We start from the raw sequence: 26,580 nt of genomic DNA on the forward strand, positions 1-26,580 counted from the left end.
GGAAAACTGTCAGAGTTACAACAAATAATCATCCCTTCTACTCCATACAACCAGCCCTGTAAGTATGAAGATGTTAACGGTGGAAGTACCATCATAAAACACTTTGCCAGGCCTATGAAATAGTCCAATAATTATCAATGACATCAAAAGTCACTGAAAGATTGATCAACAGTAAATTGGTTACATTCCCCCTCTCCCAATAAAGGTAATCATTCGTGGAAATCAAGATAATAATAATAATAAAGATCTATTTGGTACCAAAAACATATCTAAATGAAGACTGGGATGGCGTACTATCTTCTAATTAAGATGATGAACAACTAAGCATTTGATAGATTTGATAGATTCAAGTGCTATCTGAATGATGATTTACAATGAATTCTTGTTGTGTGCCTTCAAGTCATTTCCAAATAATGGCAAGTGTAAGAAAACCCCATCACAGGGTTTTATTGGTAAGATTTGTTCAGAAGAAAGTTGCTTTTGCCTTCCATTGAGGCTGAGAGCATGTGACTTGCCCAAGGTCAGCCAGTGGGTTTCCACGTCTGAGCGGGGATTCGAACCATGATCTCCTGAGTGGTAGCCAAATGCTCAAATTGCTAAACCACGCTGGCTGTATCATAGTAGTATAATTATTTATTCTTTCATATAAATTTACCTGCTTTTCAAGCAGGCACTGCATATACCATCTTCATTCTGAAGAGCTGGCTTGGCCAAGTTTAGTACAGAAAAGACTATGTAATTTAAACAAAGGCTGAATGGCCATTTGTCAGGTGTGCTTGGATTGTGAGTTCCTGCATGGCAAGGATCTGGACTGGATGGCCCTTGTGGTTTCTTCCGACTCTTCTAAGAGTCTATGGCCCGTTACAAACGGGCAGGAAAGTACGCGCGGAGCACGTACTATAGTTAGAAAGGGGTGGTGCTTCCGCACCCCTTAACCCTAGTGCGCGCTCTGCGCGCACAAAATGACAGCGGCCGTTCCACACGGCCGCCGCCATGAGGACGTCACGACCGCGCCGCCTCTATATGGGGCGGCGTGGACGTGACGTCCTCGCTCCGCGCCAGGGCACTTAGTGCGCCCTTAGCGCGGAGCAGGAAGGAGCTCCGTTTGGTCCGCTGGGCGCAGCCTTTACACGGCTGCGCCCAGCGGACCAAAGGAGAAAGGGGCCAAGCGGCCCCTTTCTCCTCCTCCCCGCCGCCGCGGGGTGTCCTTGGGGCTTGAAGCCCCAAGGACACCCCTTTCCAGGCTGCAGGGAAGCGGCCTTTTGCCGCTTCCCCACAGCCTGGAAAGTGGCGGATCGGGGCCTCAGCGGCTGCCGGTCTAGCTACTGAGGCCCCGATACCCCGGGGAAAGGGGCGGGTGCAGCCCGCCCCAAACAGGCGGTCTGTAACCTGCCTATGATTCTAATTCGCCAGTTCCTTACCACTAATTGGTTTAATGAAAAGCTACTGGTAATTTAAAATATGAGCTAGCTTCAACAGAAAATGCAGAGTTCAAATTGGATTTATATACCTGAAGAGTCAAAAAGACACTTTCATCTAACCAGGATATTAAAAGTTTGCTGTTCTTTCAATATGTGCATGACTTTTGGGATCTACCAACAACATGAATAAAAGGAGGGAAAGGTCTTTCATTAACGATATGTGTAATTACAGCACACTACCTTCTTTTGACTCCATACTCTTCTTCTACAATAACCTGCAGTACAGCTCGATAAAACAATGATTCTGTAGGTAGCTGCAAGGAATCAAACAGCAGGAAGTTTACTTGGAATCAGACACCACAACTAGAACAGTGAAAATAGTTGGCTGGTTTCAACTAATTACTGGTTTGTTCCACCCAATAAGTTACTAGCAAGTTTCTCATTTCCATCTTAAAGTGTTGTTCTTTAGAAATATAATGAAGTAACCATAATTACTGGGGGGGGGGGGGGGGAATACAGGAAACCGCAAACACTGAGGGGAACTGGAACAAAGGCTAAAAGAAAAAAGCCCTACAGGCCAAATTAATCTTTGTTATGTTGGTTTAAAGTAGGAATGTACCCATTTAGTGTAATATTTTTCTAAAGTCAGAGGCAAAACGTTTTTTTAAAGAATTGCATATGCTCCCCTCCACACAGTTCACTTTCCTTTCCTGATATACACATTCTGACTTTAAAAAGACTGTAGTGTGTTAAAAGGACTTCATGCATTTAAGAATGAACCATGTGTTTTTTTTTGCATGTCTTTTTAATGTAGGGGAAAATTTATCTCCCTCAAGTAATCTTTGCCAAAGTCACCAGGTTAACAGATACAGTGACTTGTAAATTTGGTGTGCTGAGTAGCTGTGCAGTTTGTGTATGTATACCCAAAGAGCTGATAAATAGCACTGCAATTATTTGAAGTATCCACAGAAAAAAAATTAGATGGGGATTTGAAAACAAAGAATATTGGGAGTACTGCCAAAACCAAACATTTGCAATAAATCAAAGCAAATCCTTTCAGTATTCTCCCCTTTTTATATCTTCAGATCTGTAAGACTAATGTTAAGAAACATATCCAGAGATTGTTCATTGGTCCAGGGTGGTAAGACATTTGAATCTGACCACTATGTTCCTTGGCAAATAGCAGAAAATTAATTTTATGATGTACAATATGGCTTTTAAGTTATTTCAATATTAGGCTATAAACTGAGAAATAACATTTCAGCAACAAGTAACTCTTATGGCAAGAACTGAACATTCAGCAATGAGACAACACAGCTACCCAACTATAAAAAAAATGAAAACAGAAGGGTATGTTTGCTTTTTTTTTTAAATGTGGTTTTATGAATTCTGATTACTTTACATAGAAAGTATGCAAAATTATGCCCAACTAAAGGGAATAAAATCTCTACCCTAGGAAGCAACAGATTTCCACCACCCTGTGAACACAAAAGGCCCAATTTTCCCCCCATCAACAGACACCAAACATATGCATGCACAGCAATGTGGAAAAAAGACCATATTGATTGGAGTGTGCAACTTTAAGTAGCTCAAATTGCAGCAATAGAAGCTGAGTGCCTACAAAGTGGTGTCTGTTTGCTTTTTCCATGTGGTAATGTATCAACTAAAACAGGCCATTGCAAAAATCTGGAAGGGGGTCTGCATTGAGCCTTAATCTGTACTCTTTTGCTGTTGTTGTTTGTTGTTGTCAAGTCAATCACAATTCATGGTGACTGTGGATAGGCATCTCCAAGACCTCCTGTTCCCTGCTGCTCTGCATAGGTCCTGCAAATTCAGGCCTGTGGCTTCCCTGATTGAGTGTATCCATTTGGCCTTCCTCTTTTTCTGCTGCCTTCTACCTTCCCTAGCATTATTGTATTTTTGAAAGAGTCATGCCTTCTTGTGATGTGGCCAAAGTACAACAGCCTCATTTTTGTTGTCGTGTGTTCCAGAGAGAATTCAGGCTTGATCTGTTCAAAAACTCATTTGTTTGTCTTTTTAGCTGTCCACAGTATCCTCAACACTCCTCCAGCACCAGATCTCAAATGAGTTGATATTCTTCCTATCTCCTTTTTTTCACTGTCCAACCCTAATATCCATACATGGTGATGGGTAATACAACAGGTTGGATGATTCTAACTTTATTGCTCAGTCGTATATCATTACACTTTGTAGCTCAATAATACAATGTGTCTCATTAAATGTATTTCACAAAAATATGAATGCTTACACTCCATTTTCAGGAAATGTTTCTAGCAATTATGTGCACATCTTGTGTTCTTTACAAAATTATGCACTATGTTTTAGGATATGAAGTGGAGGTTGGTGAAAGTCACTGGTCAACCCAAGGGTCTCTTTTGAAAAAGTTCTATGGCCTACAACAGTGAGCTAGTGGAAGCAAGACTATTACAGAAGTGGGAAGCTCAAAAAGGGCGTTCATGAAATCCAAATGAACTCTTGGAAAAAGAGAAATGAATAGAAAATGGGCTGCAACTAGGTCACATACTTCAGTTAAATTTCCATTAGATTCTTAGATGAAAAAAATTACCATATTATTGATACATCTTCTGACTCAGAAAATGTGTTTTTATTTTACATTTACATAAGGAAGAACAAAAACAGTTTACAGTAAGTCCCAATGCGGTTATTCAGTAGCCTCAAATAATTCCTCTTCACTTTAAAGGAAGCTACTACAATGAATAAAGTTAAGAGTGAAGTGCAAGATATTCAGAGTACTTTAATATATGCTGTTTCTATTTCAATCACTGTTAATTAGCTGTGGAAAATTATATTTTATCTTCACTTTATGAAGAGCAAAAAATAGAAGTGCAATTTCACGGTCTTGATGCAGAATATCAATCTGCCTCTGATGCAAGCTTTGCTATTACCCAGCTCTTCGATTCCAGCAAACTACAAGTTCAGCACAAGGTCATGTATTCAAAGTATTCAAGGAGAGAAAGTGGCTTTGTCATTAGAAGGTTAAATACACAGCATTACTCACCACTTGTCCAACTGCAACTCGCTCCAAAGCCTTTAAACAGAAAAAAAAGGTACTGTGGGTTTTGTTTTTTAAAAAAACCTAAAAAAATTATATACAGACTTCATAAAGGAAAAATAACCTATTGACAGATTATGTGGTATAAAAATGAGACTCTGGGCTGAAATGTGTTATCATCACCACATGTTATTTAAGACGGTGATCTAGATTTTACAATTATAATGAAATGTATACCATCTACAACTGCAAATAGCTAAAATGACACTAGACATTATATTCTGAAGTATTTTTTCTTAATCTAATGAACAATTTTGGTCTCCACTGAATTTATAGTTCACACAGAATAATGTACATTAAGCTGAATGTGTAGGTCTGCACACAAAGCTTAACCTGGGCAGTGTATGTATAAATAAAATTGTATGGAGGGAGGAGATGCAGACCTTGTAGTGATAGTGGATTGTTATTCATGTCTACAAACCATGAAAGAGAAAATGAAAACAGAAATGTTACAGAGTTGGAAACAGGATAGTAATTGATTTTTACATATGCACTCCTTCCTAACAAATAACCTCAGTAAAATAACCTGTTAACACATAACCTCAATAAAACATAAAAAAGTTTCTCCCATACATAAAGCTTTACATTTAATTTTCTTACTGGAATGCACACTGTAAATACCTTGTTTTCTTATGGTTATACTCAAAGCTTTAGCAAATTTATTTTCTATGTCTTCTTTCTCTTTTTTGTGGTGAAAAGTTACATTCATATTTTTTGTGTGTGTCAACAGTCCATTTAGGACTGTTAGTTAATCTAACTAAACTGTGGTTAAATTTTTACTTATGCCCAGTATTTCCTACCAGTAACAGTGACACATTGTGAGAAACTGGATGATTTTGAAAATTCCTTGTAGGTGATCATGAATACACCATTAATAACATTATCTTGTACCAGCAGTGGAAATCATTGATCCCTTTCAGATGTGATGCTAGACTGCACCTCCCAATATTCCTCACAATTGGCTATGGGCCTGGGACTGTTGGTTACTACAGCCCAACATCATCTAGAGGGCCAGATGATTCCTATCCCTATTCTGTACAGTGTGGAGTATAACACACAGCTCTAGATTTGCAAGTGAATCAGAAAGGAATAGAAGAAACTGTACCAAGCAGGCTGCCATTCTGGCATTGCGACCACAGAACCATCCCTCTTCTTTTAAATATTGGCTCATGGGGAAACCCCACGTTCCCTGAGTATCATCTGCAGAGGAAAGAGGAACAATGTGTTATAAAACAAAACAAAACAAAAACCTAAATAAATTTTCGACAGCACACTAAAACACTAAGGTTTTTTTAAATGTCATTTATCTTAATACTACAAAAGAACAGTATGGAAAAGAAAAAATAATTTTCAAGGAATTTTCAAAAAACATTTGTCTAAGGGCCTGCACTGTAGTGGATACATTATCAACATTGTTCAGTACACAATTTACAATACTGTTTCAACACATTTGCTGGCAGTAACAGCTGTGGTTTAATACAATAGGTGTTTTCTGTTTCTTAACACGCTTATGGACTAAGCCCAAACATTCCTGGCAGAGATTTAGAGAGAACCATATTGAAGAGACCAGTCAGTAAACTTCATATCAACAGCAAAAGTCTATTTCTGCTTCATTACCCTTTTCCATAAAACCTACTGTCCTAGCCTCTTAAGCCCCATACCTCTTGTCCACACTGCAATAACATTTCTTTTCTAACCTCATCACTTCAAAGCCTTTCAAAGAAAAGAGAAAATGCCAGACTGTACCTCGAGCACTGTCTAAGAAAATGATTTCTGCCATTTGGTGGCTAGATTCTTTCCTTTCCTCTCCTCTTTCCTCCCCTGCTTCTTTATTCACAGGTATAACTGTAGGTTAGAAAGCAGTGAAAGGGGCAGTACATCTTCAGTATAAGATTACTTGCAAGATAATAAAAATTGCTGAAAGAAACACTGTCATTAATATTCCCTTCCTCGGTGAGCATGGGAGTACAGAAAACTCCCTATTATACTAGCATGCCATGTCATTTTTTAAACAAAGTCGAATGACTTTTTAAAAGGCCACCAATACTGTGAAAGATGCATTTTAAAGACAGTGACCCTGATTTCAATTGAAGAGCATCACCTTCATTCAGTTTTGGTTTGTGTTGTTTTCCTAAAAGGCAAACTACATATTCATGATGAATATAAATTGGATGAAGCATCCTTTTTAAAATTTTCTTTTTACTGTATTTGTGATTGTAGTGGTGGTGGTGGGGGGACACAGCCAGTCCATCTGTATACTACATGGTGCCAAGCTCTTCTTAAGTTCCTCAAACTTTGTTTTTCTTGCCAACCTCACCCATTAATCAAGGCACATTTCACTTTCCAATTAAAACACTGTCTTGATAAATTACAGCACCTAATTGATTAAAGTAGTAGTTTCAGAAGCACTCTCTGGAGCCACAAAGTGGGATGTTCTTTGGAAAGTTGAGCAAAGCTGGATTAAAAAAGAGACAGCTCATGACAAACTGATGTAACAGACCAGTGGAACAAATGTCAGAGGTTCAATTGCCTCCTCTATCTTGCTTCATTCACAGCAAAGATCTTTCAGGAAAATTTGTTAGATGAAAGGAACCTACAGTATTCAGAGCGAACGATGTTGAGCATACAGGAAAATATAACAAAATCCAAAACAGACAGCCCAATGATACCTTTATTAGGCACACCAAAAAGTGCAAAATACATAATGATAGTAGCATTCAATGTTCACTGGCTTCTTCATCAGGCAAAGATGCTAAAAAATCACACAAGAGAAGAAAAATGGCAGTGCTAAAGTAATGAGCTTGTTTGAAATGTTTGCTTAAGTTGGTGTTTAAGTTGGTCTTGAGGGAGGATCAATGCAAGTAAAGGCCATATCCCTTTCTCAGCTATGAGGGAACTGAGGAAAAGGGCAGTAGAAGCCAGGCAATAAAACGTTCTTTATGCATTAACAGCAGGCAAGTAACTATTACTGAGATCTAAGCCACCTCTGTTCTGTACAAGACGTCAAGCTATTCTGTAGGGTGATTGTATTGAGTCTATCAGGCCTCTGCACTGTCATATCTGGAGATAGGTTTAAGGACTTAACAGGTAAAACTTGCCAGTTACAACCAAATTCAGCTTGTTTTACCTTTGTTGGAAGTTGAAAACATCTTAAATGTGAGATATGAAAAAAGTAGTGATACATAGTACCCTTTCCCAATATTCTCCTTTCTTTCTGTCAAGAGGAATCTGTGCCCATGGAAAACATGTTTAGAATATTACAGTAGAAAGATGGTGCCACTGTTTTGTAGATGTTGAATGTTATTGTACAGTAAAAAGATGTTTCTTACATAGTTCAAAAATTCAGGTCCTAAGAATAATTTATGCCTTTCTAAAACAATTAAAAGTCTCACTGCACTGTAAAAAGCAATAACCAACCCTCCCCCCCTGAAAAAAAACCCTTTGCCACAAGCTAATTACAATGCAAATCAATTGGCCGCAATACATGTGGGGAGAGGCTATTTTGTAAGAATTGGTTCAATATATATTGATGTTTACACATTTAACATTCAAGAAACCTTCTGAAAATGGATTTGTACGGAAAAACAGAAAATTATACAAACTCCTTTAGTCTATAGTTCACAAATGGTTCTGCTAGGATAAATTAATGAGTCTTTAAAGTGCCAGAGTACTATTTATTGTTACTGAAGGAAGGCTATCAACATCATTTATTAAGTGATACTAGCAAGCACAACCCCAAACTTCCCACAATGTAAATTGTACTGAAGCTATCAATATGAATGGAAAAAGTAAATACTCATGTTTAGATGCATTACTAGGGAGGGAAAATCCTAAATGTGACACAGGACCATGGCCAACTGTTTCAGTATCTAATCCACAGATAGCCATACAAATGATTTAAAAAAACTGCTTAGTGTTGTTGCTACTCATAATGCTACTGACCAATAAATAAACACATACAAATTAAAGCTCTGTATTTCTAAAAATAATGTCTCCAAAATGAATAATATAAATTAAAGTAATATCAATTTGCTACTTTGTAAACAGTAAATATTAAGCAGCACAAATGTGGAATAAATTTGGAATAAAAAGAAATTCTAACATATTAGTTGTTCAACATAAAGTCAAATATTCATGATTTTAAAATACGTATATATTAATGTAGAAGACTGTGGAGGATATCATGGACAGCCAAAAAGAAAAATAAATGGGTCCTTGAAAAGATCAAGCCTGAACTCTCCTTGGAAGCCAAGATGATCAAACCGAGACTGCTGTACTTTGGACACATCATGAGAAGGCATGACTGATTATAAAAGACAATTTTGCTAGGAAAGATAGAAGGATGTAGAAAAAAAGGAAGACCGCAAGCTAGATGGATAGACTCTATTAGGGAGGTCATGGGTGTGAATTTTCAGGAATTAAGCAGAGCAGTGGAGGACAGGGACTCTTTAAAGATGTCTCAGCCACAGGTTTGCCATGAGTTGGGATCGACTTGAGGGTGGTTAAAAACAATATATAAATCGGCATTTTCAAAATCTTCAGACTTCTAAGAATCAAAAGTGTATTCAGACTTCCATTTCCAGACATTTCTGGGAAGTGATGGAATGTCCCAAGGCAGAAAATAAAATTTGTGCCAAACTTGTCAAAATATAAACAACTGACTGAAGATCAGATACAGCTGTTCATGTAAATTACCCAAAGCCTACCAAGAATATTAAAAATTCTCTGAATTAATCATACACTTATTAGCAGGGATGCAGGCCACAGATAAACAGTGAATGATAAGGTACCTATATCTCAGAAGCAGCTAAATTCACAAGGTTGGCACCAACAGTTTATCAGCTATTTAATTATAAAGATTACTAAACTGAGAGGTAGCAAACCAAAATTGTGTTCATGCTTCAAGTATTCATGGCATATTATTGACAAAGCTTTAACCTTTCTTCAAGCAGATGAAAAAAAACTTGCAGATTGGTTTCTACCATATTTTCTAATCTTGCAGGGTTCAAGAATGCCCTATGTCCACAAGAGTTGTTATGGGTGCAGAATTAAAAGTATTTGATTCCCTAACACAGTCAAGACCAGAAAACACAAGTTCAAATGAGTAGATGGTTTCCTGTTTTTTTTATTAGCTAATCAAAACTCCCTATTTTGCAAAATAATAATAACCAACACAATTTGTCTTAAAAATGCTACTGTCTTTATTTCCAATTCAAAACTCAGAAAAACTTGTTTTAAACTTTAAAACTAAGAAAAAAATATGAATTTTGAAAGAAGACAGATGTTATTTATTTGTACAAATTCAACTGTTTAGGGATTTCATTAACTGGTCAGTATATTTGTAATTAAAATGGTGCCATGAACTCAATCCCACCACCATTAAATAGCTGTCTGCTTAGCACCTTCCTCCACTCATGTACGCTTAACATTCTACTCCAGAATGACGCAACTCTCTCATTACTGTGACCATGTAATGCAATCCCTAAAAAGATTTCATATTCCTGGATCCTCCAGGTTTTTTGTCCTTTATTTCCGTAGCTGTGCCATGTCCACTCCCCTATCTGTTTGCTCTCGTCTATTAAAGCATTCACCATCCTCAATAGGACAATAGGTCTCCTATTCCTTAATATGATACTAACTTTTCTCCTCTGTTGCCCCTTGTTTGGAACTGTCTCCAAGCCCCATCTGATCACCTCCCTTACTTACTTCAAATTGCACTCAAATCTTATTATTTCCTGGGAAGCCTCTGAAATGTCTGCTCACATAGTTGCAAAACCCAACTGTAACTAATATGTGCCATCAGTGGTGCACTTATATCATTTTAGACCCTGGAAGTAAGGTCAGGGTGGAAAAAAATGGATTTAGACAACCAAGTAGTTTTGCTGTGTACAGTTAACATTTCTCCTCCCCATCCTCAATGCCAATCCATGCTTCACAGCTGCTTCTACATTCCTAATGCATTAGAACACACACACACACACACACACACACACACACACAGTAACTATTCAACCCTGGCAACAGGAATTAATTTGAGCATGTATGTATAATTTTCCAGATTACACTCGTTATGATGAAAAATAGAGTTTACTTCTGCTATCCTGTTGCTCAGCAAACATATTTGGCAGCAAGCACCATTGTGTTACAAAACTTAACAATACGAGCATCTGAAAACATGTGCAAACTTCAATGGATTGCCCCTAACTATAAAACAAGTTTAAAAGTAAGATTCAAAAGTAAGATTTGATGACCAGAGGTAGTCCCAGCAACCCTGGCATGCTAATACTAACTCCAGACCTTTTGACCATTGCCACCTTCTGATTGATCATTTGTGTGTCCCATGAAATGTAGGGCCCTGGACTTCACAGCCAAGGTCCAACCCTAGCTGAACCATTTAGTGTTATTCTTCCCTTGCTTACTCCACATCTGTTCTTTCCTTCTCTCTTTTAGAATAAAGCTCCTTGGCATAGGAAGCTTTCACATCTGTTGCACGTCACTCCTGAGACCCTCTGGTAACTACACAAAAGGACAAAAATGCCCCAAACTGAATAACAGAAGAAAGCTGGAAACGGTTAGAAATGTACATCTACAAATGTACAAACAGCATCTTTTAATGTTAAATAGTAAAAGGGGATCCCTGAGGCCTATTTTTATAAAGGGCAGTTCAAGGGAGTTTGGAGCTACAGGGTCTGCCTCAGGGGTCTCCATGTGGCACTAGGGCCACACTTTGCTTATCCCTTGTCTACTGGGTAACTCCTTTTCTTTTAAAAAAAATACTTAAAAGTTTTCCAGATACAGAAAAACAGAATAACAACAGTGCCTAATATACAAAGAAAAATGCAATAAATCTAAAAAGGGAAAAGCAAATATAAATATAAGAGAAGTAACGAAAAGAAAATTAGAAACTAGGAAAGATGAAAGTGATTGCCAAACTTTTTTCCCCAGCAGTTATTAAACTGTACTAAACCATAAGATTCATCAATATCTCTCTCATATTAAAAAAATCAATCTCTTTTTATATGTTACAAATATTCATCTTTCCAAATTAAGTATTTTACAATCAGATATAATCTCTAGCAGAATGTCAAACATATAAATATGTATTTATTATTACATATTAATAATCTTTGTAATATATTACTATTAGTCTTTCTCTCAACTAAATAAAATACTGTACTTTTATATCTCAAATGCAAATACTTCTATTAAGCTAGTCAAATTACCCACTCAGGTTCCCATTTACCACTACTCTGACATAGCATCATCAACTGTGTCTCCCAACCAATCCCCCACAAAAAGAAAAAGGAAATTACTTTAATTCCTTTATTTTAAATATAAATCTCACCTCCTTTTAAATTTGTTGTTTTCTATTTTCTATGGCTTTCTTTAATTTCATTTTTTATATATCCCCACTCAAATTCCTATCCCTTCTAGGCATTTAAGAACTCAAAACCCATATAGATCAGTCTTGATAATCTTTGTAAATAATCAACAGACTTTATTTTATTACCTATTTTTTACATTAAATCAACCACATATAGCAAAACCCTTATTGAAATCTTAAAACAATATCATATGAGAACCATATTAACGTCTTAAATCCAAACAAACCTAGCCTTTATTTCTTTCTATCCTATTGGAATTTCACCCACAACATTTTACCAAATCACCTTAGTCAAACAAAGTGGCACCTTTCATCCAATTACCAGTACCTAAGGGAAAACTAATTCCTCCAAAGAAAACGTTCTTAATTTGATCCGTCCCCCCAACCCCCCCCCCCACAACCAATGTTCCCCAATCTTCTTCAGAATCATCTGAATTCTGTCTAGGATCACCTCTGGGTTGTCAAAAACTCTCTGCTCTGACCACAAACTTCCAACTATGATTTTCTTGTCACAGTTCAAGCTGACTTTCTGTGTTCTTCCATTCCTTGGCTCCTTGCATCATCCATTTCTTCCCCTGAAAATTCCATTTCCCCATCTCCTTTTCTAAAATCTCATTATATAATTCATAACATCATTGAACAACAATTTACATTCCAGCTAAAATTCTTGTCATATTGCTGAATCAAGATCCTCTTGCCCAGGTTGAATCTTTGTCCTTTTATAAAACCAGATTTTGACATGGAAGCAGTTAACTGTTCTCTCCACAGCAACTCCTCTGATACAGTGTAACAGTGACAGAGCCCATTGATTAAGCTCCCATTTCTACAATCTTAAAACTTTTTAGCAGTTTAGAAACCATATTATTATACATGGTGTCAGCAGCAAGAATATTGTTTGCTTCAAAATGGAAAAGGGAACAATGTCCAAAAATATCCGAATGGTATCTTAAGCTGTACTAATATATGGAAATGGATAAGTTAACTAAACTAATGAAAGGAGAATCTATAGACCTATTCCAAACAATATGGAATCCTCTAATAACTTATCTAAAGAAACATAAAAATTCTAGTTATACAATTGGACTAGATTGGCCTTTGGGATTTTCGTCCGTGTAATAAAATTAGGATGATGTGGCTAATACACGTGACTTGATATTATAATCATGCAGAAGGCATTTAAGATTTACTTTTTGGAACATCGTACAGGAAGAACCCATAAGACAAGGAAGTCACTTTTCGTTATATGTTACTTTTATGTGGTAGTTTAGTGTCAGATGTTGTGCTAGTGTTGTTGTTGTTAATGTTATGGTAGTTGTTTGTACGTGAATTGTTTTGTGTTTCTTTTTCCTTTTGTATGATAATGAAAGTAATAAAGATTAATTAAAAAAAAAACTTTTTAGCAGTAATTTTCCAAATTTCATCCAGTAATACGAAAGGCAGAACACTTACCCAGGAATTGATAACAACCACAGGTTTGAAGGTTTCTTTTCATCCATTAAATACCATTATTACTACAAATATAGTTTAAAAGAAGAAAGTATGGTTGCTTAGACCTGAAACAGACAGACCAAAAGAACCACTGCAGGACCACTGCGGCGCTGTTAGTACAACTGCATGCACCTGGCTGATTTGGGCCAACAGCACTGTCTTGAATTGGTCCGCCAAAAAGGACTGGATTTTTCCACTCCTTTTTGGACAAGTTCTTTTGGGAAGACGTGGCATCAGAACGGTTTCTGGCCACGTTTGGGGTGTGCATCATCTAAATGTCACGGGCAGAAACTGCGTCATTTTGCCCATCTGTTTTCTGCCTTAGTGTCCATAAAGGCTCTCATGTAGTGGGAAGAGCTGATGAAATTGGTCCCATAGTCCCTCCCACCACTTTGGTAGTGGTCGAATGTCAGTCCCCACAAGTTTGACCAGGGTTTTGTAACTTTATGGATGATCTCTTTGTCGTCATTCCTCCCACTGTCCTTGTCCAGAGGGATAAATCACCAGTTGGAGCCTGTCTCCAGATCAATAATAGAGCTACTGCTACTCTCTCCTTTGTGGATCACCATGAAAAAGATGTCAATCGGCCATTCTGTACCTGGAAGTCCTTCTTGCTGGATCACTTGTCCTTCCCCAAGGTTGACTATTTCATCTTTAATCATGTTTTCCACCAATTTACGCATAACAGACACTAATTAAACTGGTCTATTACGTTCCTGGACTACCACATCCCTAGAAATGGTACTGCATTGGATGCTTTCCATTCCTCTATAAAAAGGCCAAACTTAGGGACACTGCTTGTTAAAAAAGCAGCAATTTCACATGAGATTTTCTTGTAATGGGTTTAATCTGGACCTAGTAATTTGTTTACTTTTAATTTCTTAACAAGATCTAGAATCATGATATCAGAGTATACAGGGGAGCCCACAGACAAATACAGTTCCCATTGCCCATTACAGCACACAGAAGAATCAAGATAGTTTATGTACCTTTTCACAGCATAACAGAAATAATGTTTTTCATTTAAGCAACAAAGAAACACTTCTGCTTTCCTTTGTGCTTCAACGGAGGAAAAACACAGATTAAAACCAGAATTTTGAATTTCTTCTGTGTACTTTCTTCAACAAACACCATCTATATGTTCAATTGGTCACTTAGTGGGGGAGACTGTCAGAGAGCCACAAAACTGTCAGTGAGATTCAGTTAAGATAATGATTTTTAAATGTTTCAACATTCATGTTGGTTAAGAACATCTGTTATATACTTTACCACCATGTGCCAGATATCTCACAAATTCATTCAAACACTACAAACATGTTCCCCCATATAGCTGCATTTAGAGAAGGTATGGAAATGAAATCAAGTGCTTTGATCTTTTCGTTTGGAGCATTTTGGAAGTTGCCATGGCATCAAAGGCATTTTTTTAATATGGATACTAGGGGAAACTGAAAAAGATTCTTTCATTGCACCAGGAGGGTCAGACACAAAAACCAATCAAGAGATATGTAGCTTCTTTAAATGCCCACAGAACCCATATGACCCTTTCTAAACAAGGAAAGAAATATAAAGTAAAGTTAAGAATATTTACGTTAACTGAAATTAATGGGCTTGAAAGTGCTCAAATATGTTGGATTGTGGCCAAGAAGTTTTTCAAAATAACATGTCCATGTATTTAGTGAATCTAACATTTGTCTTTTATCTGTTTTTTCTACAGTAGTATAATAAAACTAGACCTAAAATGTGCATATATGATTCTCTGCAGCATGAATCAAAGCAAAGCTGCAGAGATGAAAGCAAACCTGTTTTATTAATAAAGAAATCATGTAGTAAACTGCAAGAAAATTCTGGAAATATTCTGTATTTTTTCTACTTCAGATCCCTTTTAGGCATGAATAATTTTTCTTTCCATTCTAAAATAAATATATTTTCTAGAATGAAATCCTGTAAAACTGTACACTCCCTTATTAGACATTTAATCACTTAAACTTCTGCACATACACATGCGCGCACACACACACATACATATATGGGGTCAGTTCCGAATAGAGTAAATCAGCCTGAGCAATCATTTTTGCAGCCATGTGAACTTCAAACATTTCCTTTAAATTTTAGTTACTTCTTTATACATAAATGATTGTAAACAGCACCATATTATGTACAACTTACTGTATTATGAATTAGAGAGATGTTATGTGTATGTTGCTGAGGGCAAAATCTGATATAAACATTATGGGGATGGAAATATAATGATGAACAAACACATATTTTTTACTGAGGTGGAATAAAAACAGCTGCCTTTGTAGCCACATTAAAGCATTTTATATTAACAAGCCTATGATAAGTATAAATACTGAAAAAGAGTGGCAAAACAGGAAAAGCCATGGGGCATTAAGAAGTCAGTCTCCTGCAAAATATAATTAAAACCAGTAGGAAAGGAGTCAGTGAGGGAAACAAAAGCTATTTATTAATTAGAGCTCATTTTTAAAGGAAAAAAAAAACCTTGGCTCAGGTAGAAAAAAGTTGTACCTTTCTGAATTTCATGCTCTTCTGATAGCAGATGGTAGCAGCAACCTACACTGCAAACTGCCTTGATTTCAGACTTAGCATTAAAAAGTCGTAGAGTGCTCGAAGCAAGATCACCACAAGTATGAAGACCCACAAGCATACAGTCCTGGAACAGACATAAAAAAAGCAAGTTCAGAACTGAGCAAGCAGGATTACAGAAACTCTAAAAGCAAAACACTATCAAATGCACTAAATTTTGTAACTTTGGGTTAGAGGTCAGCAAATGATAGTCTATGGACAAATTCTAGCCCAAGCACTCTAAGTCAGAGGTTATTTGCCATGTTCCTACCCTAGCACCAGAAGTAGAGGAAGATGGAGAGTAGCTGTAGTCTATAAAAACCATTTTTGGACCTGAACAGACAGGCCAAAATAAAGTTGCTCCAAATCACTTTGGAAGTATGTTGTTTAAAGGGTGAATGCGTCCTAAGAGGCCACAAGCCGCGCCAAAGCCATGCTCCAGTGCTAGGGACTAGAGCGCAGCTTTGGCACAGCTTCCAGCCTCTAAGGAAGCATGCATCATTTAAATAGCATACCTCTAAAGTGACCTGAAGTAGCTTGATTTTGGTCTGTCTGTTTGGGCCCTTAGCCTGAATAGAGTATCTGTTAGGGAGCTGAACCACACTGAGTGTGCATACCCAAGCTTGAAGACCAGGGATAGAGTAGGGATTAGTGCACCATATACCCAGTTGCTTAACAGACTGTTTGGCCAAGCTCATGGATCTGATCTTGGAATTGGCATCACCCAGACATGTTACCTTGGGCAATTTCTACATCCTGTTTGAGACTAGTCTGTCAAATGCAGCAATTCTATAGGATTACATTATATCAGTTCCAATTGATGAGTACCACTGATGTGGACAACCTGCTGGGCCAAGTAAGGAAGACAACTTATCCTTTCAATCCCTGCCCTTTTTGGCTGGCCCAGGGAAGAGATGCAATTAGATCTCAATTACAATATATTATATTATATTGTTATATTGTAAGCCTGAGGGCAGGGAACTGTCCAATTAAAAATGATAATAATTGTATGCTGCTCTGAGAGCCTTTAGGGCTGAAGAGCGGAGCATAAATACTGTAAATAAATAAATAAATAAACACTCCCTCTGACTGTTACGCCAGCTGCACACCTACCTAGAAGTGAAGGACCTAAAGATGGTTGTGTACATGCTGACAACTTCAAGGCTGGACTTTTGAAATGCACTGTACATTGGGCTACCTCTGCACCAATTTCAGAAACTTCAGTTAGTTCAAAATGCAGCAGCCAGATTGGTTATGGCTACATCTGTGAGTGATCATATCACACCAATACTGGCTATCAATTGTTTCAAAGGAAGGTACAAATTATTGGTTATTGCCTTTAAAGCCCTACATGGTTTGGGTATCGGTAACTTAAGGGATCACCTCCTCCCAATCCACCCTATACACTCAATCCTGTGGGAGACATTTACTCCAGTCAGCCAAGACTAGGTTGGCAACTGTCAGCTGGAGGCTGTTTTCTTTAGCCGCCCCTAGTCTGAGGAATGACCTGCCAAAAGAGATTTGACAGCTGGATATGCTGTCTGATTTTAAAACAACATTAAAGACCAATCACTTCGGATAGGCCTATCTGGATGATTTTTACATTGTGATTTTTAAACCATGGATTGTTTTAATGTGAACTGGTCTTATTTGTTCTTTTAAATTGATGTGTGCTTTTAACTGATGTTATGTGTTATATGCTGTATGTTAATTGGTTGTTGTTCCCAACATGATCCATGGGGATAGGCGGGTAAGAAATATTAACAACAACAGTATTAGATGATAGCCTGGTGGAACAGGAAGTAGTAGTACATGGAATATCAGCCACAGTGACTGGGATGGAAGGATGTCAACTCACAGAACAGTATGCAAGGCTGGGACTTGGAACAGCGAAAGCTATCTCTAGCAAAACAAAATTTCCAACCACAGTTGTGGGCAGTTCCAATCTGAACTAGTCAACATTATTTAAAAAGAAACTAAAATACTGGCATACATTTCTAAGTACAGTTATTATCATTCATATTTATAGTTCTGAACTGTTTATTTTAATTAGAAAATTCAAGATTTGTAAGAGATGGGAGAATCTCCAAGCAGATTTTGAGGTAAGCACATGGGGAGATTACAAGGAGGGGAGTCTCTGAGAACTGCCCCTTTGTTAGACAACAAATTCCACTCAAGGTTCATTAATGAAGTGCCGATGTCTTTCTAGATTTTATGTGTAACTGTCCATACATTCTTCTAATTTTTTCCCATGTGATGCAAAAGATGCACATAAGAAAAATGGGAAGTTGAGTTGTATAGCAGTCTTTCTAACATTTTATCCCTGTAACATGTTTGATAGATTCATAGACAGCACTTTTGAAGAGTGCTGTGTTCTGCAATATATACAAAGTTTTTTTTCATCATCCCTTTCAGCATTTCTCTAGACTTTGAATTTTTCTGTACTGGAACTTCAACTCAGTAGAGAAATTTAAAACTACATTTTGTTCCGTTTTATTATATTAAAGTCAAAGCTTGGTTCCATTAATACCTTTTGCCTTTGACTTTACTTAGGGAACCTTTAAGTTCCAGTATAGAATCTGCTTTTGCTTTTATTAGTTTTATATACTCTGTACACTGAAAATGTTAAGTAAGTTTAATATTAAAACATCTGTATTGTCATGCAATATATAGGCCTTCTTAAAAATGTAATGATCATCAAGGGATAAGAGAAAAAAGGCACTAAATTAACTTTTTTAGTCAAAAGGTTTCTGAATTTGAAGAAATGTTAGTTCATACAGGATATATCTGCATCCTGTTTTCTATACAGCAGAATAGTACATCAAGGAATACTGATGGCAAAAAATATCAATTATGACTCAAATCCTACTTAGCTAAAACTATATTTTTGCAATATTGTGTGTGTATTTCCTTTATAGTGTTAAAAAAAATACCACAGAGTCTTCATTCATGAATTTTCAGCTTACACTCTAGCAAAAAAAAAAGGAGGGGAGGGGAAATTCAAACATCAGTTTAGGTAGCCTCTACCAAACAAAATAACCTCCAGATCTTCAACAATATCTCGTAGTTCTGTTTCTGCTGTGATGTATGAAGTTAATGGAGAATATACGTTGGCTTCTTTTGACCTGCTTGCTTTCGCTTTAAGGGAAGCCATCTTTCTTCGTTCTTTCTCCTCTTCACAGAGCTCTCTGCAATTACTTCTGGGTGAACAGTCAGTTTCTACAGCATCAGAAGGCAAAATATTAAGAAATACATTTTCTGGAATGTTGTTCTCATCAGACTGCAGCTGAGCCCCAGAGTGAAGTTCATATTGTTTGTTAGTAATACACATATCAGAGTCTATGAAAACATCAGTTGTTTGAAGAAGAGTGGAATCTGGAGCAGCCACCTGGGCCTGACTTTGAAGACTGTTATTAGTACTTAAGAGATTTTCACTGATATTTGCTTTACATTCCTCTTTATCTTGCTCTGGCCTTTCCTTTGCCTCTTCCAATACTTGGCCTCTGACATTTGCTCTTGCCCTTCTTTGATAGGCTCTCCAGTGTTTCTTCAATTTCCTGTTTCTTTCATTAGCTCCATGGGTGTTTGTATTTGAGGAATCAATTCCATAAACCTTCAGATTATACTGTAGTGACAAGAAGGAGCTCAGGTAGCCTTTACCAGAGCCCAGGTCAATAACCTAGAGACAACAAGGAGATTTTTTTAAAATTGTACATACGGTAGTATCCAAAGTACCAAAAAGTGGCAAACCATAATAAAATGAAGAAATCAACAAGAGTTTCCATAACTCCAAACTGTCTCCAACATTTGGCAGCCATATTTGAATCACCAAACCTCAGTTTAACAACTTGGGATAAGAACGAAACTCATGCATCTAGCCTTTTGGCTCCTCCCTTTACCTTAGTGCAATACTTCTCAAATAGTGGGGCGCACCCCCCGGGGGGGGCGCGAGGCTCCATAAAGGGGGGGCTCGTTTGACCAATTTTATAGACAAATGATACTATTTACAGTCGCGCGGGGGGCGCAAAATTTTTTCTTCTTCCTAGGGGGGGCATGACAGAAAATAATTGAGAAGCACTGCCTTAGTGGAAAAATTATGGCATTTCACTTAACCATAGAGTTCAGTTACATTTGAATGACAAAACTAGAGTTAATGGCTTCTAAACAAGCCAGAATATGAAGACAGTTTTAAGACCGAATAAAGCAGTTGTGTGGGGGCACATTAAGTCCACATACTTCGGTTTATTAAGCCAAGATTTGCTTCTTCAAATGCAGGCAATTCTGAATAATCAGAATTTTAAAAATTCTAGATTTGGAGCAAATATTTTAAAATTAGCATCTAGTATGCCATTCCCCTTATGCCACCCTAAAGTATAACATAGTAGGAAGATAATGATAGTATCATAAAATTCAACAGCTGCCAAACATGAATTATTCACCCTCCAGCCCATGAGACATCATAAGTTCATTCACTGTTGAATGAAGTGGGCAAATGAACTAAGGAGATCTGGGTTCAAACAGACATTTGTACAGCATATTTTAATTGTTATAGATGATACACACATTAATTCAGTAAGCACTGGGAAAAAAGTAGGGTAGCACTGAAGATGAGAAGCTGAGGCTAGGCTAAGCTAAGCTTAGTAAGCTTATGAGCAAGTAAAGTTTTGAATGTAGATTTTCTTGCTCACATGCAATTAACCTCCACACAATCACCAATTCTGTATTCTTGCTTTCTACATCATCCACTCTTCCCACATTGAGAAGACAGAAAAAGAACTTTTTCTTCAGTGTACTCTTTTTGGCAGAATATCAACTTAAAAGTCCCAGACTAATTTATCCCTTGCTTTCATCTACATGTAGTAGCTTCTCCCAGATTTTCAAGAGGTTTAACAGCCAAACATATGTGACTATAGAAAATGATTCTCTTGTTTAGAAAGTAGATTTTCAATCATATATATCCTGCTTTTATTGAGATGTATTAATAATCTTTCCTTGTCATAAACAAATCTTTATTATTGTTATCGTCAATTAAGGTGAACCACACCTCGCTACATAAGCAGAACAGTCATTCCCCCCCCCCCCCCCCAGTTATTATGGCACTGAACATCACATACATATTTTGAAAAGAGAGTAAATACAACTAACATTTGGTCTAGTATTTGTTTAGGTTATACAAAAAGTTACACAGAGATGTAATAAGGCAACAATGCACGCATACACATATAATAGAATAGCTTATTATTTTAATGGAAGTACTTTTGAACACAACAAAGTTCTGAATCTAGTACAAATAATAATCTTAGCCTGGGAAACTTATGAGAAAGAATAATTTTGGAGCACACTACTATAATCTGTATTGGTCATCAGTACTATTCCAAAATATGAATTTTCCAAAAGAAGCAGAATAGACAACAGAAAACTGATTGATAGTTTCATATATAAAAAGTTGAACTTATTATACCAGAAACATTTGGTTTATATACAAAGATTTCTGAAGATACTCAGTTGTTGTGTGCCTTCAACAAAGACACTCTTGTAATTTTATTTTATTTTTTTAAACTCCTCTCTCAACTACATGAAATCCATAACATCTATCCTCCATCTAAAACAAAGGAAAAAGAACGTATGAAATGGTTTACCAACAATTGAAAAAGGAAAGCACTGCACATGAATGCAATTTAAAATCTCTGCTCCTTCATCACTTTCATTGTTACTTCAAAATGCTGTTTACCACTTCTGTGCTGGGAACTAAAGGCTGAATCCCCAAAAGATAATTGCTTGTATTCTACTGACCCCTAGTGTCTGCTAATGTGCCAGCAATGCTTTGGCATTTCTATAAACATTTTAATCAATGTAAAAAAGGTATATGTATCGTACAGATATTTAATTGTGTTGCCTTTGGAAGTGCAATGAAAGTTATGTTATGCACACTTAAATAAAACATACTGGGGAGAGAAACTACTCCCTGCTGAAAAACCACTGGCTCAACTTGGAAGGGCAAATATAAAGTATTAAAATGAAAGTTCCAAGACATAATGAAATCTTTACTGAGTTTTATATGACATCCAGCTATAGTTCTTGTAAATAACAAGGCAAGACATTTTAAGAGGAAGTCAGAATTAAGACTTTAGTTCTGAAAACAGCTGTTCAATTGATATTGTTAAGGACAAATTTTGAAAGAAAAATGTTTTGTTTTAATGGTTTTAATGCTATTGTAATTTTGATTTATAATATTTTATCTTATACACCACAAAAGAATCTGCATAGTTTAATCAACAATGTATATATTTTAGTAATAACTGAAATAACTGATACGCCAGCTGCATCCTTTCCTGGAACCAGGGGACCTAGAAACTGTGGTACATGCGATGGTAACCTCATGACTCGATTTCTGCAGTGCACTCTACATGGGGCTACCCTTATGCTTAGTTCTGAAACTGCAGTTAGTTCAGAACATGGCAGCCAGGTTAATTACTGGTAAAACCAGAAGCAATCATATAATACCTATCTTAAAATTGTTCCACTGGCTGCCTATTAGGTTCTGGGCAGAGTACAATATGTTGGTCATCACCTTTAAAGACCTAAATGGCTTGGGTCTGTTTCTGAGTTGTATGGTCAGGCTTTTTCTCTCAGTGGCTGAATGTTTAATAATGCTTTCTATTTGTCTTCCTATACACTTCCATCAGTTACCAGGGAGTAATGCCTAACCAGTTTGACAATTTGGGATTGGGAGATTGCTTTCTTCTGCATAATCAACAGATATTCAAGCACTTTCTCTCTTGGTTATTTGCCATGTTCAGTGTATCATACCAGGTTATCATACCTAGTACTGTTTTCCAGTTCTTGGAGCTGGGTTACTGAGAAGGTACTTCAGGCAATCTAACTCTCAGGTTAGCCTCTACATGGCACTAGAAACTTACTTCAAGTCATTAGTATATGCAGCTGTGTTCCCCAAGTGGTGGTTGCAGGAGGATGCAGTTTATTCATATCATCTGATTTCTTCAGTCACTCCACAATGAATACACCAATATTGTGAAACAGTTTGCTCCCCTCCCTACAGCTTGCTCCAGGTGGTTTTTATGCTTTTTCCTGCCAAGTATTTACTGCTTAATGGGACTGCTCCCCATGGTTTCAAAGTCAGTTGCATTTTTAATGCAGTTTTATTACATTTTGTGATACTGTGATCTTAGAAGTTTGTAGGCCATCCTGAGTAGTGCACAGGAAGTAGATATATTTTATAAGAATACAAATGCATATGAATTTTTAATGTGAATTTGCATGAATAAATAAATAGTTTCTCCCAAGTAGATAGGTTTGGCTTTCTCAGGGCACATATGCTGTGAGTTTGCTCCATGCTGGCATTGTCATGAACCTAGTGACCAGCAACCATACAGAGGCTACTGGAGGAAGAATTGGGCCCATGAACTGACTGAAAAAAATACCACTTGATTGAAGTGACTGACAACTATGACTATACAAGGATTGCTTGATTCAATTCAGAGTATAATTGGGTGTTTTGATTCACTCTAGCCCTGATTCAGCCTATACTGAGTCAAACAACATTATGATCCAGACCTGCAAATCAAGACTCAGAAATCCATACTGCTGGTCCAAAAAACCAAAATGATCATTGTGTGTGTGTGTGGCGGGGGGGGGGGGGGAGAGTCCCAATACTTGGAATTTGGAGACATGATAGTACCTAAAGACAGAATTAACCCTGCCAAATTGCAGATGTGTACCTTCAATGGGTTTGTACTAGGTGGGTATTCCATCAAAGTCCAGATCTTCCAGGACTCTGGACAGAGCCAAAGAACAAACTTGTTCTGAGGAGTTTTTCTCGATAGTTAATATGCTCCTTAAGTCTGGGTAAGGTAAGCTGTTCTGGCATTCTGAGGAATGAAGAGTCTCTAAGCCATCAGGCCTGGCCTAAAGTAAGAAGAGCCTTCTCTCTGGTCCATTGGAGGGAGAGAAGAACCGCTGGACTTATTCCCCTACCCCACTGCCATTCCCTTCTCCTTTTGTGTCATGTCTTTTTAGATTGTAAACCTGAGGGCAGGAAAATGTCTAATTAACTGTCTGTAAACTGCTCTGAGAGCCTTTGTGGTTGAAATACAGTAAATAAACAAACAAGCCATTGTTTATAGCAGCTGGTTCATGTTTCAAGCAATTGCTTTCAAAGGCCTGTTACAGACTGCCAAAATAAAGCTGCTTCGGGTCTCTTTGGAGGTATGCTATTTAAATGATGCATGGGTCCTAAGAATCCGGAAGCTGCACCAAAGCTGCACTCCAGTGCTTAGGAATGGAGTGTGGCTTTGGCGCGACCTCCGGACTCTTAGAATCCATGCATCATTTAAACAGCATACCGCCAAAGAGACCCAAAGCAGCTTTATTTTGGCAGTCTGTAACAGACCAAAATAAGTATTCTATTGTGCCCTTTGATTTTGTCATATAACACAATAACTGCCACAACAGCACAACACTTCCGTAATCTATTATAAATTGTAGGCACAGGAAACAACATTTTCAGCTTTTTGGTAAACTAGAATCTCCTAAAAAATGGCTTAGGGACATTAGATCCAAAAGCCTGCCTACCCTTCCATATCAACCTGCTAGAAAATTGAGATAGTCAGCAAAGGCTTTATTGAGTACTTCATTACCCCAGAAGGTGATGCTGCTAAGTACATGTGGCAGGGCTTTCTCTGTTGCAGCACCCTTGCTCTGAAATTCTCATTCAAAGACAGTTAGGCTGGCTCCATTCTCTCTTGAATTCCAGCAGGCAGCTAAGACTGTATTATTGTATATGATCTTTAATTTTTAAGAACAAGGGTGGCTGCTCTGGCTGTTTTAACTCTGTTTATATTACTATTGTTTTTTAAAAACATTTTTCGTAAGAAATGGTAGTCCGTTTTCCAGTCATTTTTATTGGCTTTATTCATTTAAATTTAATATGTTGGATGAATGTTTTTAACTGTTATACATTGATTCAGGGGCCTTAATAGGTCAAGGTGAAAAACAAATGCTTTAAATAAACAGTGCCCTGAGTCTGTGTACTTCTGTAAAACATGTATTCCTTTTTCACAGGTCTGTTTCACATTGCACTATTACAGCCCTTTGATACTACTTTCACTGCCATGGCTCAATCCTATGGAATCCTGGGATCTATAGTTCTCTGACATATTTAAACTTTTGTGCCAGATGATTCTGGAGCATCATCAGGACTGCAAACCCCAGGTTTCGACAGGATGCAGTCATGACAGTTAAAGTGTATATAATGCAACACCTATGTAGTGTATAACACATCATAATTCTACACCTAAATTATATTTGGCATTATTCTTGTTGTTCTTGTGTGCTTTCAAGTCCTTTCTGACTTATGGTGACCCTAAGGCGAACCTATCATGGGGTTTTCTTGGCAAAATTGTTCATAGGAGTATTGCCCCTGAGGCTGAGAGCATGTGACTTGCCCAAAGTCACACTTTTATGTAAAAATGAGAAAATAGTAACTGGTAACAAATTTTCTTTTTCCCCCCTCTCTCATTTAACAAACCCCTAGAGATTACTTCCAATGGAATCAGAAGGCTGTTAAGGATTTGTAATTTTGAACAAATAATGCAGTTCCACTCATGTTTTAACTTAAAAATGTAATATTAAGGAGTCTATATTTCATGTTTAGTGATCCATTATACAAAAACTTTGGGTTACAATCAGTAATTAAATATAAGGCAACAGCTCTAAACACATTTAACATAGAGAACCCCAATGAACTGCATCAGTCTTACCCTAATGCAGACATGCTTGGACTGACTCCTGGTTCCAAGGAAAGAGGCACAAAGATTCAGGAGGGCCACCTTATATTTCAGCACAGTCATCAAAAGAGCCCATATAGGTTGTCTTGTACTATTTTCTTACACCCTTCCTATTTGAGCAATGTTTATTTCTCAGTTATTAATATTTATGATTGCACCAAAACAAACATTCAGGAACATTTACTCCCCATCACTTGGATGAACGCTCATTTCTCTTTTTTTCCAGTCATTACCAGATGTTGCTTCTGGAAAGATCTGGCGACTTACTGCCTACTCTTACATATGTTTACACTTTACTCAACAGCATTTTCTTCTAAACAGGCATACACAGTATTGCAGCCTTTGCCTCCCAGACATTCTCTTAATATCTTTGCATGTGTAAAGAAAAAAAGTTAAGCAAAACTTAATTATGCAGTGGAAAAACCATGATGACTTCATAAAGATTTTGGCTGGAATCCTCTATTCACATTACTATGTAACCATGTAAAGCACCTCCACAATACCCACTTACTGGTCAACAACCACTATGATCAACGGGGGCTTGTTCCCCCATGCATGGGAAGTGGCTGACATTCCCACCCCTTTGCACAAGCCATTTCTGCTGCAATAGGCAGAAACAAAGTCCCTCACTGAAGATTGCTTGCACAAGCGGGGTGGGGGTGGGGGGAGAAGAACATGAGCCAGTTACTTCCTGAGCAAAAAGGGAACAAATTCTTTTCAATCACAGTAGTTGTTGATCAAGAAAGTGGGGACTGGGTGACCTTCACATTCCCTATGTATCCCCTAAACAAGGGGATATTTAGG

The 26,580-nt window shown here is 37.4% G+C and overlaps 1 protein-coding gene across 6 annotated transcripts in view; it reads right to left on the reverse strand.

Moving 5' to 3' along the window:
- METTL25 (methyltransferase like 25) overlaps positions 1-26,580 on the reverse strand; it is a 51,043-nt gene that overhangs the window by 15,145 nt on the left and 9,318 nt on the right. For 5 of the 6 annotated variants that reach the window (XR_016281227.1, XM_089524016.1, XM_089524021.1 and 2 more), the window contains exons 4-9: positions 19,011-19,649; positions 15,914-16,058; positions 6,262-6,360; positions 5,621-5,715; positions 4,462-4,491; positions 1,662-1,735 (exon numbers count right to left, since the gene is read on the reverse strand). Coding sequence is in view for 5 of the 6 variants with exons in the window: in XM_089524016.1 (XP_089380142.1) it covers positions 1,662-1,735; positions 4,462-4,491; positions 5,621-5,715; positions 6,262-6,360; positions 15,914-16,058; positions 19,011-19,649 (1,082 nt within the window). In the remaining variant the exon portion in view is untranslated. The remainder of the gene's footprint in view (positions 1-1,661; positions 1,736-4,461; positions 4,492-5,620; positions 5,716-6,261; positions 6,361-15,913; positions 16,059-19,010; positions 19,650-26,580) is intronic. The other variant, XM_089524018.1, reaches the window with a different exon arrangement.

The sequence above is a fragment of the Sceloporus occidentalis genome, unplaced genomic scaffold (genome assembly GCF_023333645.1).
Source record: "Sceloporus occidentalis isolate IW3139 unplaced genomic scaffold, rSceOcc1.0.p SCAF_5, whole genome shotgun sequence".
NCBI lineage: Eukaryota > Metazoa > Chordata > Lepidosauria > Squamata > Phrynosomatidae > Sceloporus > Sceloporus occidentalis.